Source organism: Penicillium samsonianum (assembly GCF_028829775.1).
Source record: "Penicillium samsonianum strain IBT 33392 chromosome Unknown utg000003l_segment0_segment0, whole genome shotgun sequence".
Lineage (NCBI taxonomy): Eukaryota > Fungi > Ascomycota > Eurotiomycetes > Eurotiales > Aspergillaceae > Penicillium > Penicillium samsonianum.
This window is the reverse complement of record NW_026643261.1, coordinates 2,713,340-2,731,918: the sequence shown is the minus strand read 5'-3', so window position 1 is coordinate 2,731,918 and position 18,579 is coordinate 2,713,340. Positions and strand designations below refer to the sequence as shown.

General features: G+C 47.6%; 8 protein-coding genes across 8 annotated transcripts; 2 read left to right on the top strand and 6 right to left on the bottom strand.

Annotated features, from left to right (window-relative positions):
• Positions 1 to 552: 552 nt before the first annotated feature.
• On the bottom strand, positions 553 to 2,361 carry N7471_004622 (glycoside hydrolase family 47 protein; the record flags this gene model as incomplete). Its single annotated transcript, XM_057277341.1, has 1 exon — positions 553 to 2,361. One exon carries the CDS (start codon positions 2,359 to 2,361, stop codon positions 553 to 555), a length of 1,809 nt encoding a protein of 602 aa, XP_057136951.1.
• A 1,678-nt stretch (positions 2,362 to 4,039) lies between these two features.
• Positions 4,040 to 5,968, top strand: N7471_004621 (flavin-containing monooxygenase; the record flags this gene model as incomplete). The annotated part of the gene is made up of 2 exons (XM_057277340.1): positions 4,040 to 4,676; positions 4,734 to 5,968. 2 exons carry the CDS (start codon positions 4,040 to 4,042, stop codon positions 5,966 to 5,968), a joined length of 1,872 nt encoding a protein of 623 aa, XP_057136950.1.
• A 200-nt stretch (positions 5,969 to 6,168) lies between these two features.
• Positions 6,169 to 7,136, bottom strand: N7471_004620 (uncharacterized protein; the record flags this gene model as incomplete). Its single annotated transcript, XM_057277339.1, has 2 exons — positions 6,169 to 6,988; positions 7,069 to 7,136. The coding sequence occupies 2 exons, from the start codon at positions 7,134 to 7,136 to the stop codon at positions 6,169 to 6,171; spliced, it is 888 nt and encodes a 295-aa protein (XP_057136949.1).
• A 454-nt stretch (positions 7,137 to 7,590) lies between these two features.
• Positions 7,591 to 9,483, bottom strand: N7471_004619 (putative malic acid transport protein; the record flags this gene model as incomplete). The annotated part of the gene is made up of 4 exons (XM_057277338.1): positions 7,591 to 8,280; positions 8,348 to 8,761; positions 8,782 to 9,376; positions 9,473 to 9,483. The coding sequence occupies 4 exons, from the start codon at positions 9,481 to 9,483 to the stop codon at positions 8,062 to 8,064; spliced, it is 1,239 nt and encodes a 412-aa protein (XP_057136948.1). The 3' UTR covers positions 7,591 to 8,061.
• Positions 9,484 to 9,507: 24 nt separating this feature from the next.
• On the bottom strand, positions 9,508 to 10,441 carry N7471_004618 (uncharacterized protein). The gene is made up of 2 exons (XM_057277337.1): positions 10,034 to 10,441; positions 9,508 to 9,965 (listed from the first exon to the last, which is right to left on the bottom strand). Exons 1-2 carry the CDS (start codon positions 10,251 to 10,253, stop codon positions 9,883 to 9,885), a joined length of 303 nt encoding a protein of 100 aa, XP_057136947.1. The 5' UTR covers positions 10,254 to 10,441; the 3' UTR covers positions 9,508 to 9,882.
• A 1,057-nt stretch (positions 10,442 to 11,498) lies between these two features.
• On the bottom strand, positions 11,499 to 12,197 carry N7471_004617 (uncharacterized protein; the record flags this gene model as incomplete). Its single annotated transcript, XM_057277336.1, has 1 exon — positions 11,499 to 12,197. The coding sequence occupies one exon, from the start codon at positions 12,195 to 12,197 to the stop codon at positions 11,499 to 11,501; it is 699 nt and encodes a 232-aa protein (XP_057136946.1).
• A 469-nt stretch (positions 12,198 to 12,666) lies between these two features.
• Positions 12,667 to 12,939, bottom strand: N7471_004616 (uncharacterized protein; the record flags this gene model as incomplete). The annotated part of the gene is made up of 1 exon (XM_057277335.1): positions 12,667 to 12,939. The coding sequence occupies one exon, from the start codon at positions 12,937 to 12,939 to the stop codon at positions 12,667 to 12,669; it is 273 nt and encodes a 90-aa protein (XP_057136945.1).
• A 1,935-nt stretch (positions 12,940 to 14,874) lies between these two features.
• N7471_004615 (uncharacterized protein) lies at positions 14,875 to 16,212 on the top strand (the record flags this gene model as incomplete). Its single annotated transcript, XM_057277334.1, has 1 exon — positions 14,875 to 16,212. The coding sequence occupies one exon, from the start codon at positions 14,875 to 14,877 to the stop codon at positions 16,210 to 16,212; it is 1,338 nt and encodes a 445-aa protein (XP_057136944.1).
• Positions 16,213 to 18,579: the final 2,367 nt, after the last annotated feature.

Here is an 18,579-nt window from a genome sequence, read left to right as displayed (position 1 = left end):
ACTCTACCAGGCCTGATATTGTGCAACGTTCTGGGAGCCTCAGGCATCAACGGGAAATCTCGCGGGAAATCGCGCGTGTCCACGTCTGCCCAACACCACAACCAAAATGAAAAATATACTGCCAGATCTATTCAACGAGCTGCTACTACTAGTAGCAGACAAGCTCGAATCAGAGGCTGATATATATGCTTTTGCTCGAACAACGACCACCCCAAGTAAACTCCTCATTCCATACCTTTATCGAGTCGATGCGAAAAGACCCCTAAGCAAGGCATTATTCTGGGCTGCAACACGTAGGGGAGACAGTGCTTGTCAAAAGGCGCTGCAAGTAGCTGACGGTGTTCCGTCAACCGATTTCATTTGTTAGAAACAAAGAATTGCGCTCATTGGTGGCTCTAGCCAACCATAACGCCTAGCTTGTATACAATAAAACACTATGGTACAATTATGGATATTCCAATAATAAACCCCTCCAACCAGAAAGTCAACCATGTTAAAAAGGAAAAGAGCGATGGTAGTACAAAACAAATACACTTCCATAAACAACCCTTGTCATGATGCCTTGGGGCGTTTCAGCGGGTGCCCTCCAGCATTAAAAACAAACTCATCCAAACTGATTAGGTCTGGAGAGCTGAACATGAGATAAAAGTATTTGAGGGTCTGCGACATCCACATGCTGTCCATCGAGTCTTTGAGGGTCAGTTCACTGCCCTCGTCCGTGACATCAATGATGGCCGCATTGCCATTGTTCGTCTGCGTTGCACTTTGCATTGCCTGGAGCATATCCCAAGCTGCATCGAGTAGATCCTCACGGCCACTAACGCGGTAGAGAGTAAACATACTCTCGATCGCTTCCGGACGCAAGTTATAAGCAGTGTCCGAGATTCTGATAAGCCCCTTGGGCAGGCGGTGGTCTGTAATAAAAGTATTGACGTTGAGATTTGGATTTGGTTCTGGCTCGAGGCTGTTCGCCTTTTTCCAGACCTCTTGCTTCCAAAGCCACTCGCTCCAGGGGCAGTTTGTCTGCGACGCACATGGAACCACGTCAAAGGCTTCGGGCATAATCCCCAGTGGTATAACCCGATGAGCCCAGATGCATCCGTCGACCAACTTGTGGGCGATTTCTTGGTGGGTGGGGATATTGAGTAGTGCGCCTCCTAGTGCAAACATACCCCCCGCAAAACAGGATCGGTACTGCATTTGCGACTCTAGGTGTGCTTGCTGATTCCCATTCTCTGTCATGACCACTCGAACAGTGCCAGAAATGAGCACCTCCTTGCCTTCGGGGTTCATCGGTCGAAATAAATTGTTGCCCGCGGCTGTGAGGGTGGCATTCTCATACATCTTGCGATACATGGGTACTTGGCCTCCTAGCAAGGCGTATGCCCGGGGTAGCGACATGTACATAGAGCTTGCTTCGGCACCCAACGTGAAGGCATCGTCGTCGAAAAGCTCTTCTCTAGCATTCACTGAGACAGGCCATAGACCTGCGAGCTTGGTGGCGTCCTGTTTCCTGTCAAACAATTCCATGACTCGTTGGGCCGCGTCGAAGTATTTTGGGTCACCAGTAATTTGAGACAGTCTTGTAAATTCCAATGTGAACGAGCCTAGTTCTGCACCGAGGACACTCTCCTCTGCAAACTGCTCCTCTTGGCGGGCAGCTTTCTGTGCGTTCCAATGTATGATGGGCATTCTGTTCGGGGTATCAAAGGCAGCGTAAAGCATATCACCCAGCTCGATTGACTTTTCCAGCAATTTTAGATCAGCGCTGAGATCAAATGCCGCCAGCAGACCTCCAAGTAAATGGATATTGACATCATGGGTATTGATTTCAGACGACTGTGTGTTTTCAAATTTGATATCTGTGACCGCAGCCACGGCCTTTTTGAACTCATCGTGCATCCCCATAATCCACAACGTGTCGAGGTTGTCAATTAGCGTAGCACCCCATCCCCCCAACTTATTTGTAGGACTACCGCTGAGAGGCGCAAGCTCATCTGCGCCCCGGGCAAGCGACTGGTATGACTTCCAACATCGTTCAAAGGCTCCTTTTGCGGCCGACCGCCTGCTAGTTTGGCGGTCCAGATTGAGACGAGATACTTTGAAGCCTGCTGGTTGGACCTTACGTAGCGTCTGGGATGGTGTAACAGGTAGTGGCTGGATTTCAGCAACTGGGTATCGCACAGGCAGCTTTCTCCATAGAGATTTCGGGTTGATTTCGACATTCAGAGTGAGTTTGGGTGCATCATGTGGGGTGGTCGAGAGAAGAATGCCGTCGTTTGTGCGATGATAGCTGTAAAGCAGGAGCAGTAAGAAAGCCCCGAGACAAGCGCCTAGGACCTGACGCCGGATCCGACTCATAATGATTTCACGTTATAATCACATCGACATATTCGATGCAGCAAAGATATTTTGGTCAACATAGGCGACCAGCGACAGATTCATTAAGGGAAGAAGGTGCAAAGAGAGTGACACAAAACTTTCCCCGCATTTCGAACACTCGAGGGGAACTCAGGTCTACCTACTATATAAGCTTGTCAGGTTTGCCAAGAGCGGGATAGAAGGATTTAATCTATTAAATCGAGGATTTCATGATTCCCTGCCGTTCTAGACTTATTTCTAAGTTCCGATCTCGTATACGCTTTATCCTCCTGCACTCTGCATGGACTGCCAAGTCTATATCTATCTGTCTTTCATGGTTAAGCTTTAATTATGCTAATGCCAATTATAAAGGAAATACTCTCAGGAAATCTCCAAAAGCATTTGATATGAATTTGTTCAAATAGTTGAGAACAATGTAAGACCATTATGCTCCACTCTACTCCAAAACGGGAAATTACCTCGGGTAGAAACCTGTAAACTAATCCAAAATGGAAACCAGGCCGAGCGTCTCGGCCTGTATAGGCCTGACGAGATAGCATTTAGTTAAACGGGGGCCCGGTCTGATCGTCGCTGCAGCGATATGGTTATATCAAAAGGACCAGTGAGGATCAAGATCGCATTGTCTCGATCCAAACTCTCATACTAGGGCCCCGGGGTGTCAGATGATCTGCGGCCCAATTTGGGGAAGACTCACGCGACATGATGCGATCCTTTAGCTTAATGAGATGAAAGTAGAAATAGGAAAGGCTTTTGCACATAAAATGAGAAGAAAACAATTAGGGCGAAAAGTACATACAAAAACAAAAAAAGTAGTGCATCATCCGTGAATCGAACACGGGCCTCGTCGATGGCAACGACGAATTCTACCACTAGACCAATGATGCTAGTTCATATAACATGGCCCACAATTTGGCAACATGTGTCTATGGGGATATATATCCCACTAGTGACTGGTAACAAATAACCATCTAATCTTCCCAGCTGAGAGACCAAACACTTTGGTATTCTTTTTGAATAAATCAATGGCAAGTGGAGATAAGAGCGTCTTGGGCTGCCTTCAATAACACTTTGGTGATCATATAACATATTTGGGTATGGCGTTACTTATCAGGCAAAGAGTTCGAGTTTTATATATATTTCGGCTCTCGCACCGGGTTGTCACACACAACAAGCGAACATCCCCAATAAGCAAAAAGGGTTGATAATAACATGAATGTCACAGTAAGGTTTCGTCTCCTCTAAAATTTCTCTGGGATAATCCCAAGTTGAGGCTTCCGTACTATAATAGGCTTTTTGGTCCAATATTAAAGCAACTGAAACTTGTATATCGACCATCCAAAATGATAGTAATTGAATGCCATCCAAAGGGAGGAAGTATTTCCAAATAAACAGCCGAAGTGAGAATAAACTTGATATTAATATATTAAGACCCCGGGAATGGTATAGCGGGCCGGGGTAAACTATGGCAAAGCTAGCCCCCCGTTCTGCAGTTCCATAAATTATCCATATTGTCTGGAACTTTCTGCGCTGATGTGGCCAGTAAGAATGCGGGGCTGTCAACAGGCGAAATAAGAAGTGAGGGGTTGTTCCATTGCATCTCTGCACTTCGTGTCAGTTTCCCCCCAATACCCTCAAAAATCAAATCACCAAAATCAACATGGAAAATCCCAATGACCTACCGCCATCGCGTGAGCGAGTTGTGCCGGGTTCCTGCAACATCGAACCCGGCCAATTCCCCAAGACCATGTCGGAGTCTGAGTCGGATGGTCCCTTAGACCCGAACGCTATTGCGGACAAAATCATCAACCAGCTAAACCAGAGTCTCTCAGCCAAAGACAAGGCAGCAGTTGCATCACTGTTCCTCGATAACTGCTATTGGCGCGACCACTTGTGCTATTCGTGGGACTTCCGCACCCTCGAGGGGAGTCAAGCCATTGCTGCCTTTGTCACCGAGGCACCACCCAGCAAAATTGAAATCGACCGATCGTCTGACCTCAAATCCCCACACAAGGCTCCTATTGATTCCTTTGGCGATGTTTTTGGAATCGAATTTTACCTCAAGCTCACCACCGAGAATGGACGGGGAAATGGTATTATGCGATTGGCTGAACATGATGGCAAGTGGTACATTTTTACCGTATTCACTTCCATGGTTGAGTTAAAGGGCCACGAGGAGAACAGGGAGAGGCCGTTTGGTGTCCGCCACGGCGAGCAGCAAGGTCGGAAGAACTGGAAAGATCGGCGTATTGATGATATCAACTTCGAGGGAAAGGACCCGGCAGTATTGATCGTTGGTATGTGACGATGAAGCTTTTTACTCTAGAAATATGAAGTCTGACTTGACAATGAAGGTGCTGGCCAAGCTGGCTTGACTGCCGCAGCGCGTCTCAAGATGCTTGAGGTCGACACCCTCGTCGTCGACCGAGAAGAGAGAATCGGAGATAACTGGCGTCAGCGATACCACCAGCTTGTTCTCCACGACCCAGTGTGGTACGACCACATGCCCTACTTACCTTTCCCAACCGACTGGCCCATCTATACACCAAAAGATAAGCTGGCTGATTTCTTCGAAACCTATGTGAAGTTCCGAGAGCTCAATGTTTGGACCCAAACAGAGATCAAATCGTCATCCTGGGATGAGAGCAAAAAGCAATGGACAGTTGTTCTCGAGCGCAAGACAGACAACGGAACTGAGACGCGCACCTTGCACCCACGCCATGTCATCCAAGCTACCGGCCACTCCGGCAAGAAATACATGCCCGTTTTCGAAGGAATGGAGGATTTTAAGGGAGATCGCATGTGTCACAGCTCGGAGCATCCTGGCGCAAACTCCGAGTCAAAGGGAAAAAGGGCCATTGTCGTTGGATCTTGTAACTCGGCAAACGATATCGCCCAGGACTTTGTCGAGAAAGGGTACGATGTGACCATGGTGCAGCGAAGCTCGACCTGTGTGGTATCGTCTGACTCTACCTTGAAAATTGCCTTCAAAGGACTCTATGATGCGACCGGTCCCCCAACCGAAGACGCCGATCTTTATTTGTTCAGCATTCCGTCGCGTCTGTTCAAAGCGCAACAGGTCAAAGTCACCAAACTCACGAATCAGAACGACGCAAAGACCATTGAAGGTCTGGAAAAGGCAGGCTTCAAAGTTGACAATGGACCATCGGACAGCGGTCTCTTGATGAAGTACTTCCAGCGCGGAGGCGGGTACTACATTGACGTCGGTGGAAGCCAGCTTATTATCGATGGGAAGATCAAGGTGAAGCATGGCCAGGAAATTAGCCAAGTTCTTCCCCATGGACTCCGCTTTGAGGATGGCTCAGAGCTTGAAGCCGATGAAATCGTGTTCGCCACCGGATATCAGAATATGAGAACCGAGACTCGTGTGATCTTTGGCGGCAAGGTCGCTGACAGGGTTGGTAATATCTGGGGACTTGATAAAGAGGGTGAGATGCAGACTATCTGGCGGCGGAGTGGTCACCCTGGCTTCTGGTTTATGGGTGGAAACCTCGCTCTTTGCAGATATTTCTCGCGTCTGCTGGCATTGCAGATCAAAGCGCTGGAAGAGGGGTTGACTACCTGGTAGTTACCGAGAAGTGAGGTTTTGCACTTGCGATGGCATCAGCGAGAAGAAAGAATACTTCCAGCCTATGTATGTCTATTTATGGCTGCAACCGGTCTGTGACAGTGAATCCAATACAAGCATCAGTAGCCCTAGTGCTTTCATATTTACATGTAGAAACTATTCACGATACATGTATCTTCCCCTCCGGTGATTAAAACCAATCAACCCAACCAGCCTTCTTGAGAAGCCACCGAGACACCCAATGTCAACACAAGAGTGTACAACCAAGTCTCCAAATCCGGGGAGCCCTCATAAACAGGCTCCGTCAACGCCAAACAAGTCCGCAGATGATCCAAAATTGAGCTCTTCCTCACTGAAATCTCAAACCCGCCCCGATTCATCGTAGCAATACGACTCTTCCGGCGCATCTTGCGGTCAATCGCCATAAGAACGAACTGTTCGTTATCTGGAGACCCAGATGCCGCATTTCCATCTGTAGAGAGTGCCCGTTTCTCCCACTGCATAATCATCCGGGACTGCTCGGAGGCGGCTGTATTTTCTTCTTTTTGAATGCCAAATCTGTAACAAGTGCCTTTCTCAGATCCTGCTGAGCTGGCGCTGGGTTGCCATGTGCATTTTGTGTGACGGAAGTGGATTGATGATGTGGGGTTGTCGCTGCTTGACGGTTGGCACATTGCAGCGACTATATCCTTTTCTTGGATGTTGTATGACTGTGTATCTTGTCCTTGAGAATGTTCCTGTCCGTTTGGCTGTTTATTGGTGATATATGGTTCATTGAGCGTTGCGTAGATATCCCTCGTGCCGAGCTTTGGGCGTTGCGGGAAACCTTTTGTCAATTTTGACTTGCGGAGTGGTGGCTGCCATATCTCTAGTACAGGCACTGGTCGGTGATTTGGAGGTAATTGTTGAATTTGAAGGAGTAGTTTGGGACTGAGCCGAAGTAGTTGACTTGATTTTGGGGGCGGCCGAGCTATTTGGAACTTGGCCTGGATTTTGGTGTTGACGGGTTCTGATGATTGTCTGGGGATGAATCAGACATAATTCTCAATAGAATAAAGGAATTTATATGCGCTCTTCTTCTCAGAAGTATTCTTACATACCTTTCTTCACTTGCTGTGTCGCTATCATAGTTTGGCATAGTATCCGGAGATTCCATGGGGAAGTCCATATTGTCGCGTCTCCAGATCTGAAAAGTTGAAGCGAACACAGGAAAAAAAAAGATAAAAGGCTGAGAGCTAAGAGCTGAGACCTGAGAGCTAAAAAGTCTCAAGGGAAGGTCTTAGTATAAATACATGTAAACTTCAGCCCTTGGCCCTACCCGCCGTACTCGTATCAACGTGCACGAGCCAGGGTAATAAGGTGGGTCCAGCGAATCTGGAAACTAGTACGAATACGGGAGGTTGATGTTTGAAGAGACTAGGCTGCCTGAAACATTTGACACATGGTACGGAGTATGTTGTATAAGTTGCATGTGTGCCGTGTTTTGAAACTCTGCAGGTTAGGCATCTACAATTTCTTTTTGCGAGATGGGCTCCAGGGACTGGAAGTAATATTTTTAAATTCAAAGCGATCTTTATCCACTACATACTGCATACTGCATACGGTATACGGAATACGGAATACGGAGTACTTATCCGTAGAGTAGTCCGTACGTACCTTATAGGATTTGTGGATCGACAGCTTTAATGTTCGGTGTCAGGGTTATCCGAGCCGCGCCCGACGGGGTCGGGCAATTCACAGCCTCAACTTCTCACCCATAGCCACCCCATATGATGAAATCCCCGCTCAAATGTAAATGACCTCACAGAACATGATCGTTGTTCGAACTGCTGTAAAGCTGGCCGATCACAAAATACTCCTGTAGAAGACGGCCAGTTGTAGCCCCGAAAGCCGGTCAAAAGTTCCTCCGACTTGATGATATCAGCGGAAGTTCGGTCGGGAAGGCCGAGTTATCCATGGATGCGTAGCATCATTTATAATAATGCAGACCATAAGTGTCCTGTGATCGAACATGTGTGGAGTTGAAGATCCATTTTGCCAATATTGCATGTGATTGCGAGATTCGCGAACCCAAGCCGAGCCATTGGGATGTTTCACGCTTCTTTGATTACTGCAGACGGTCGGTCATCATATCGTTTTCTCCATCCGTGATCCAGACCCAAGACTTGCCCTGTCACTATGCCTTTCAGTGTCAGGATCTGTATAATCACCCAAACGAGTACGAGCAGCAGCAAAAGGGCAGTGGAAAACACATCGAAAGCAGGAGAATCCATAATCCTCCCAAATTCAACGGCAGCATTGGTAAAAGTACCCTGGAGAAATCGGAGGATTGTTAGAAAAGCTCCCAAGAAAAGCAGAGAAATCAGTATACGCACCCACGGAAAGACTACAGACCACACAGACATGGTGAACCGTGACTGCTTCCAGCCCCCAGGTTGTGTGTGCAGAGTATAACAGATAGTCAGGATGGCAAAAAACCCACCAAAAGACCCCATATCCCCAAACAAGAAGACCAGTGAAATGGCTGATGAAAGCAAAGGGGCCAGCCGCCTTTGCAGTCAGAAGTTGACCGCGATCATACGCCGCAAAGCTACCGGCCTGAACAGCCTCGCCCAAAGCCTGGAGCGCGACCGAAGCCTGTCCGCAAGGGCCGCACATAATCATATCCTGGTACACCATGTCCGCTGGCTGGAACGGGTGACCCAAGTACTGATATAGGATAATGGTATGAAACGCAGCAACGAGGGCAAGACCAGCCCCGATTTCGAGGTAGGAGACGATGATGGCAGGGACCTGGAGGCGGGGGCTTATACGCGCGAGGCGGCATATAACCCCCCGCCTGCGGCAGATGTCAAAACCGCAAGGAATGGCAGCAACATGTCGGCCTGCATATGTCGTGCGCCTGACTGCTGCATCTTGAGGTGGATGAATGGGACCACCAGACAGGCGACTATGGCCATGCCGGTGTTTACCCACCATAAGATGTAGATGGCCAGCCCAGCTGTGTCTCCGTATTGTAACACAGACATCTGGAGGATGGAGGTGAAGGCGATAGAGATGCAGCAGAGGCAGGATGTTTCGGCGCTGTTGTTCCGCAGCTGGTGTAGGACATGTCTTCGGTATAGGAATGTGCGTATGAGATAGAGGATGAGGAATAAACCGAGCTGGACGATGGTGTAGATCCATACGATCGTGGCGAGGGTTGTTAGCCCGTTGAATTGGTATTTCAATCGATATAGTATCACGGCTATTATACCCGTTCCTTGAGGGACGATGAACCATATCGATGAGAAATTCCACAGGGCGCGAGAGAGCGGACCCACTGGTGGAGGGAGGTCTCCATGATCTGACATGTGTGATTCTGTGCGATTTACCCCGAATTGGAGCGGGAGACTGACCTGACCATGTCTTTGATGAATTCAAGGGGATATAGCTTCGGAGAGCTTCGATTGTGTTGACGTCATCCATCCCAAGCCAAAGCTCGGAGCTATCCCCAGATCTCACAATTGCTTCATTTTGTAAAGATAAGATTTTTTTGGATTTGATTGGAGCAATACTACCTTGAATATCAGATACAGATGCAAGCAAATCGACTGCAAGGCAATAATTTCAAGATGAGTTGCGCGCAGATCCAGGGTCACCCCATACCATAAAAAGTCATAATTTCGAGACGAAAAATTGCTCACCATAGCCGACCGAACCAGATACTCCTCCGAAGCTTATGCCTAGTCCCCTGAAACTAAGTGAACCCATTCACATCTCAGTACTTTTTCCTCGAGAAGAACCCATCATTGTTGTAACTCGCTGTAACCCCGTGTAACGCCAGTTTCCCCCGGTGTAACGTCCGTGTTCATTCCGTCAAATATCCATGTAATTCGTGAGAAGTTTGAGAAAGGGGAAAAGAAAAGACCAAGTTACGAGCTCCCTGTGTCTTTTGTGTAGGTGGTGTCTTCGGTGTAAGTGTGGGGGCGATAGTAGCCCGGCCCCGCTGGAGGATCTATGTAATCAACAATGAAAGTCAGCGAGATGATCAGCCCTGGAGATCAAGAAATCACCAGAACATACAACGCGACTCCAGATCTCTTCTAACCCAGGATATCTGCCTCAAATTTTCAAACCCTCTAGCTCGCACCTCGGCCATGTAGACCTTCTGCTCGTAGCCCGGACTGAACGGGGTCTCTCCATCGGCGGGCTTGTAGTGCTTAAAGAGTGATGCTCCCAGTGCGGTTGCTGCGAGACAGGCGACGAGGACGATGACAATGATGGCTGCATTGGAGAGCCCCATTGTGAATAGAAGAGAAAGAAAGCTTGAGTAAAGATCGGGGAATTGCAGATGGTGTTGCAAACGCAGTTTGGATTGTATGAGGTGTGGGTCAGTGCATGGTGGAGAGAGCCTCCGCGATCTGGGAACCGTAGATGCCTCGCGATGCTAGATGGAATAGCACTGGTGCGACAGATGATACGAGATAGACGAAGAGAAAGTGGGGGAGATGAAAGAAAGAAAAAAGAAAAGAAAAAAAAAACAAATAAACTTCTAAGGTTACAACCTTGGAAGTCCCGATACCTCAGATTTGCCAATCTGATGTGTTGTTTCCTGCGTAGTTTCTATACGTGACCATCCCATTGGCCATGTTTTTGACACATTCAATGTTTGAACTTTGGGCACACTACCCACCAATCATTACATGGTGTCGCATTTGATACAAAAAGCCCAAAAATAGCACAGACGTGGCTTCGTCATCGGCTCTATGGGTTTAGTTTAAAGCTTGGCATCGAACCTATATATCTACTTTTATTGGTCAATTCAAGTGTAAATGGCAATTAGAAGGAACAAGTTCGGTATACACAAGTCAATCACTAGAGAAGGAGCGTAAAAAGTAACAAGGAAATAGAAAGAGAAAAGAGCCCAACATCAAAGGGAGCAAAACAATGGAAGACCTCGAGTGCTCCTTAGGCAGCAGCCAAGGGCATATAATAGAGTGGTTTTGCACCGAAATTTTTATTCGCACAATAATCCGATCCACGAATCGTCTATTACAAGCTAGTATCTACATCGAAAGCCACTTCTGATAATTACGGCCAAAGAGGAGATTGTTGCGATCTGGCTAGTCATCAATGTCTATAGAATGTTCCTTATAATGTCAACTGATATTTGTATAGCTCACCAAGAGTCCACTGATCGCTCTTTATTTCCCCCTATCGGCTATATCAAATTGTCTCTTTGATACATGATTTAAAGAGTCGGAAACCAATAGTCTTTTCATAGCTTGAAAACTCAGACCAATTTCGTACTCTTTGGTCCTACGGGATGTCTCCTACATAAAATAAGCTACGTTGTATTTAAACAAAATAAGCGTCGTTTCGATTTGAAGATTTGTAGATTTATTCATGTCACAACTAGAGCACCAGGCGAAAACACTCTAATAACAATGTCAGTAATGCCCAACCAACCACTTACCAAAGAAGAAAGATCATCTATCACCTGAGAGAATCAGCTGTTGAGAGTTAGTCAAGCGAATCAAGGCGAGTATCAGACATCCTCAATATCAAACCGAAGGTTATATTCACTCCAGTCTTCGCCGCTATGGAATGTCACGATCCGTGGTATCCGTTTGACGCCCTGACCATATGCACACAAGACAAAGGCCGCGACAACTTTACCAATGGGAGTACCAAGAATACCGCAAAACTCCGGCGAAGGAGACTCCCAAGTTTGGGGCTCCTTAGGTGGAAACCTAAGCCCCTCCCGGGATTTGTAAATATGATCCCGAATGAAGGGGACGGTTTCCTTTTGAATGACAGTAGTAACAAAGACATACTTTAGGCTTTCCAAGGGCAAGTGCGACTCATAGAAAGCCTTGGCAAATTCGGACATGTAAAAATTCGTGGGATTCTGTGATCTCTTGATATTATCCATGAATATAACGCCGGGTCCCGTTCGCCCTATCCAATAGGTAAACTCGCCATTGATTTTGACAACTGATTGGAATCGATAAATAGGTTCCTGGTTGCTTGCTGGGTCATCAATTGTCAGGCCGAAAATATCGGCCCAGTACTCCCATTTGCCTGTAAGGGACTTCGGGTTCCAAGCGACATGCCAGACATTGGGATCGATGTCTGCAACAGTAAGTGTAGTCATAGGAATAGGGCATTGGGGCTCATCGGCACGCTCCATCCATCGTCGTAAGCTATCGCCCTGTGGCTCGAACTCGGGGTACTTGGGTGCCATTGCGATGAAGTTGGCTTTGAGCTTACCAAACTAGTTGAGATCGAGGGAGAATACGTAGAGTGCTTACTCACCGAGTCAAGTATCTCGAGAGCTTGTTGATATTCTTGATAAAACGATGTCGTGTGTTGTTTTTGAACTAAATGATGCGGTGCATCCAGTATGCTTATATAGTTTTAGCCAGCTGAACATAGGAACAAAGAGAAACAAAGAGCATAGTCAATGCCATTGTACAGAATCCGACATGATAGAGACCAATAGGCTTGGGGAACTAACGAAGAATAAAAGAATGAAGGAGTCAAAGAATAGTTCGAGCGGTGCTACAAGGATGGAATGAGGTCTGAGAGCAGTCTAGTACAGAAACTGAGATTGGTCGGCATTATACAAAATCATTACGACAATCCACCCACTGTATCAAATTCAAATATACTCATCTTTTTCTATTTTCTGTCACGCTCACCAGCGTGTATAACTAGACAGTCGTCATATCATCCAATAACAATGTTTCGTCCTTATTGGTGTGCTCGATGTTGGCTTTCTCGAATGCCCAAATTCTGGCTGCGGATTGCAGGACATCTCCTACTGCCGCTCGTTCTTCGTAGAACGCGGGCCTGCTTGCCCGGCTGCCATATAGGGTGGTAGCTGCGGTTGTGTTGTTTTGGCAAACATATTTGCGACGCATGTATCCTCGGTTTCGTAATACTTGGTCGGAAGCATTGGCCTGTATGTAGTGGTAGCCAGTCATCTAAGACGGTTGGCGGTTTTGGTTAGCTAGGTGATGGAATATAGAAGCTTTAATCTTGCCTAGCTTCTCTGGGATGTGTAGGAAGGCGTTGTCGGTCGAGGTTGTAGACATCGGTTTCGTATGCTGGTGTGTTCACTCAGGATATACTGCCTGCATGTGTCGTCATTTTGAAATGACGAGCTGCACATTTCACAGTAGAATCCTTTTCTGCGAGCCTGGGAATTTGGACTTCTAGGTCGTATCGGACAAAGAGCTCGTCAGTCCCTAAGGTTGCGTCTCGATCCGTATCACCATGTGCTCGCCTGACGTGGGCCCAGAGACCCCAGGAGGTATTCCAGCCATCAAACAGAACTTTCCAAGCTTATTGTGATCGGCTCCCTGAGGGCGGAACAGGGGTTTTCAGACTGGTAAAGGATTGTGGGCACGACAGAAACAGACAACAAAGGCCGTCATCGCCACAGGGAACCGGGTTGTAAACGTCCTCGACCATCCGTCGACCTGAGGAGGGAGTTATAAATAAACCGGATAATCGGCGCGTTGCCGTGTTGATGGCTGATAAGCACTGCTTGGTTGACTCGGATGAGTTGTGTATACCCCAAAAGAGCCTGGTGCTCTCATATGGGGTGATATCGTCACCCCCGCGGAGACACGTCAATGCAATGGCCATATCGACGACGAGGAAGTTGCAATTCCAGTATACCATCAACACAAGGTGGAAAGGTAGTCGGCATCAAATCAGGCGAGCATGATGCCATTTAACGTGAGACAGTCAAGAAGCCTGAGTGTGTTGGGTTTCCCACGGCATGAAACAGAGGATTTGAAGAAATTTCTCATGTCTGGCAATGCATCGAATACAAGATCTTATAATCATGCGACACGCATCAGCCCCCTACGCAGCGGTATAGGTGCCATGCGACAAAACTCCCTTTGCGGGTAATATTGATTCCTTAATGCCTGATTATCCCTAGAACCTCGACTGCTAGTTATAAAAAAGTCCATTTCACAAATTAAGCCTTTTCCCGCCTTTTTCCGCCATCTAGCTAACAAACTAAGAAGGGGGAGAAAATATCTATGAAAACAGACATCCAAAAAGACAAACTGAGAAGAATCTGAGAAGAATCTGAGAAGACCACTGAAAAGGACCACTAAAAAGGACCACTAAACAGGACCACTAAAAAGATATCTAAAAAGACATCTGAAAAGAGTATCTGAGAAGACTACTATAAAAGTCTACTAAAAAAGACTTAACAAGGCCGTATAAGCGGCCCACCATTCTTATATCTATATATTAAAATCAAGCTTTTGACACTATACTCCGTACAAATTCATATATCATCACTTTTTAGGTGGTGTATAGCTCTCAATAGTGTATATAGCTCTGCACACACCTAAATATGTAGGTATAAACATGTGTCTTATATCTAACGTATCTAAGCCGGGATCTACGAAGCCAAGTACTAAGACCCAGAGCCTGCAGCAATGGACTCTCTGGTTACCAAGCTGAAGGTTGAATAGTCGTTTGGTCCCTTTTAGTAGCTTCTGCCATTTTAGATTGAAGGTGCTCAATAGGCTCAATAGGCTCGATAGTTGGCGGGGAACAATAGGTTATCTCGTCCCTTTTTGGCAGTCGCGCCTGCCTCAAAAGGGAGTACAATGGTCGAGACACATAACGTGTACCCATTGTGCCCATCGTTCCTTCCATTTGTGCAGTGCCTTCCATTTTAGGACCCAGTGTCTCCCCCAGTGCTTCCTATAAATCTCCCCCCTCTTTCACTTTTCTCTTTCTTTCTTCTCTCTCTCTCTTCTCTTCTCAAGTTACCAACCCAGTTTTCAACAGCGCCTCCCTGCGCTGTCACCTTTCTGCTCCCCCCGCGTCCCCGGCCTCGCCGAGTTTGTTTTTCATTTTTATTTTCAAAAAAAAAAAAAAAAAAAAACATGTGGATCCCCTTCTTGGGAATCTTCGTGGGCATTACTCTCTGGAGTCAGTGGTTCCCCATCCCGGGTTTCACTGCTCCAGAGCAGTCGTTCATGCGGCGTCTGTCTGGTACGTTCCAGCTGACGATGGAGTCTTGGGCCTTCTGTGACCTGGTGAACGCTGCCGTCTCCAAGCAAGCTTCCCAGCGCGAGCATCCTGTATGGGAGTCACGTTCTCACGTTGGCCGTGGGTATGCAAACTCGACGGATACGGTTCTTAACCTTGGTACGGATGTCATCATCCGGCCTGGACTGGTCGATGATATGCCGTCCTGGTTTCCAACCCCGTTCCTGGTACCCATCCCGGTCTCGTCTTGGTCAAGTGACGGAGTGACATCTTCTGATCCCGAGGAACCTGTCGACATCCACAAGCTTGGATCCAAGCCTAGGCAAGGCTTCTTCGCCACGTTGTTGTTCATCGGCGTTTGGTGTTTCGTCCAAGTCCCCTGGGCCTTGATTGCTTACCAACGGCATTTGTATGACGGACTTGATACCTTGATTGAGTGGATTCTGAAGGTTCTCGAGGGCCAACCGCAAATTGCACGTGTGCAATTTGTGGCCGAGGATGGTTCATCTTCCTTCGACAAGGAGATGGATCTTCTGATCGCGGGCCCAATGGAAACTGACGAGGAAATTCTTTCTTGGGTCATGGCTGCAGACAACTGTCCCGAATCTGTGTCCCATGTGTCGATTCTCTCTCAGTCTGGAGGTATCTGGGTCCACCGGATCACCAAAGGCCAGGGAGATGAGCAGTCACCGGACCCAGAATCGGCGTGCAATACCACCGAGCCGGTTAACACTACGGATGACGCTCGCGCGAACTTGGTCTCTCGGAATCCTTGGAACTCGACTGATCTCTACGCCTCCGACCATGACAATTCTCCGGCTCCGGCTGAGAATCCGATTGGCAACGGTGCGGAAGATGAGCGTCCTGATTCCACCCCGGCGTATTTCAGCAGGAGGAACCGTCCGTCGCAAGCAAAGAGACGTCGCGATGCAAAGAGGGCACGTCAGGAAAAGAAGGAACTAAAGCATTCTAGTGTTTTAGCCTCTTACGCTTCCAGTGCTTCTCTTGCGATGTCTTCGAGCTCGACGCCGCTGTCGGCTTTGGCTCCGGTATTCGTCCCTGGTCGCCTGGCGGAGCAGGATGATCCGCAGAGTGGTCCTCTTTCTCCAACTCCCTTGTCCACGAATGTGGACATTGATCCTCCTGCGGACTGTGGTACGACTTCGCCCGATGACAACGCCCTTACCCAGCAGTCCCGCCGCCGCCGTCGCCGTCGACAGCGTCCTGCCTAGACGCTTCGGTGGAGGTGGGACATGTACCAGCAACAAAGTGTCTGAGTGGGACACCTTGAAGGAACTCCTCTCTTCGGAGGGTTGTTTAGGTCCTTCTTGGCTATCCTGCAGCGCTTTTGTCTGCTGGTACACAACGCTGTGTTGGGGCCGCGTCAAGCGTCCTCAGAAGCTTTTCGTATGGTGGTTGAGTTGGGGATTGAGTTGACTGGCCAATGTGTAAGTAAACTCCTATCCCTTTTTGACACACCAGCTCTAACAATATTACTCTAGGCTTCAAAAAAAAAAAAAAAAAAAAACAACGAAAAAACGAAAAAAAGAGAGAGTGAGAAAAAAATGACGACAGAAAATCGACTAAAATGGAGATCTGCTCTCACTTTCACTTGAGGTTTGAGGTGGAAGTTCTCTCTTGCGACATTACTGTCTCACGTCGCTTTGCTTTTTTGTTGTCTGGGCTCTGCGATTTGCCCATTTGATTTCTGTTCTTCGGCCCTCGACCAAGGCCACCCTTAAAAAATATTCCTTTTCTGCGCCTCATTGTTCGATTGAGGCCGCGACCATTACCTCAAGAAACGAAAGTCGCATCGGTCAATCCATTTTCACGGCGAGTCGACTGCATCTTCTCAGCCGACCATCTTGCCCTCTTCGAGTTCATCATCTTCTTCTTTCCATGGTCGTTCGCCCTCGTCTGCATCAACAATCAACCGGAATCTCGCGCGATCGTGGCTATTCATGACCTTGTGGGGAGAAGCTCGAATTGAAGACACATCTTGATCGTCTTTCGCATGTCTTCAATTCAATCCTGCTGGGTTCACATCGACTCTCAGTGAACACTGTTACATGTACTGCATTCCTCGCCACAGCCTCTTGGTAACGGGGTCCTGGCTGAGTTCATTCCTTCGACCATCCTTTTGCAGGACAACATTCACCAAAACCTGCCTGGGTCCATATTCCAACCACTTGACCCCACGGTCATTCATTTGCATCATTCATTCAGCCGACATGGAAACAGCGTCAGTTTATCCAAACGGCCTCTGGGGGGGAGGACCGGACTGGACCAAACTTCACATTCTCTGCATCGAACATCCTCTGTCTTCTACATCAGCAAGCTCGGCACATCATCAGCCAACTCTATACTTCTCTCATGATATCTGGGGGAGATTTCGGCTGGGTCATCATCTCGATGGTGCGACATTTGTGCCGTGAACACCACTCAACATCTTTTGCATTGGTTACTTCACCAGGCCTTGATTGCAAGGAGGAAAATTAGAAAGACTTCCACTGAGCTTACGGGACGGCTTCAGTTGGACGAACATTGGAAGAAAACAAAACAATTCGATCTCAACTTACCATAACAACACATTTGCCGGTCAACTCAGATTGAGCTCTTCTCCACTGGGCTATGAGACAAGCCTTTGCTGGATCAAGAACGCCATGACCATCAATCGGACCTTCGACTTCAATTATGCTTCCACTCCAATTTAACAAAGTCAAGAGTCGATCATCAATCCAATTCCGATTCAATCACCTTACTTTCCTTCCAACGGTTGTTGCACATTCGCTCGCTCAGCAGGAAGATGAACCATCATCAATGCTTTTGTACTCTGCGCAAATTCGGAGCAACTTCCAATGACAAAACGCTCAATAATGTGCTTATCAGCCAAACCAACCTGCCTTTCGGCTTCTTTTTTTTCTTCCGCGGGCCTTGAAATAGGTGTTTGCTAGATGAGCCTCCGGAAGACCATGAGCACCTTTTGCGTCTTCACTGAAAACCCACTTTCTGTGTTTATCAATGTCATTCAACACGTTTGTTCACCCAGAGTCTCTGGATGAGCTTCTTGACGTCCATCATCACTTTCCATGTGCGTCAGTTTTGCTCGATATGTTTCCCTCCTTTCAGACCTTGGAATAGGTCGTTCCTGGACAGACATTTCGACAACCTTCGGAATCACTTTCCACCTTCATCCTCCGGGCATCTAAAAGAAAGCGGCCCTTGATGAGGAACAAACAAAAAAAAGCGTTATTTCCATGAAAGCTGGAAATTGTGGTATGTCATGGTGGTCCCCACTCCCCACTTCGACTTTCTATTTACTGACTGTTATGGCTTTCCAGGACCCGTGACTCCTTCCATCAATTCATCAGTCCTCCCAGCGTTTCTTTTCTTCAACCGGTTAAACCCCGGTTTTGGTGCATGGTCTACGGATCATGATGGGATATGAAGCATGGGACACGGTACGAGGGGATATTAAAACTGGGATGAACATGCGTGCCATGTTTCAGGCGTTGTGCGGGTTTCTTGTGTTTTATTTGTACAGATCCAGCATCCATTGGAACTGGGCGGATCTTTTTTTGTTGTTCATTGATACCCCA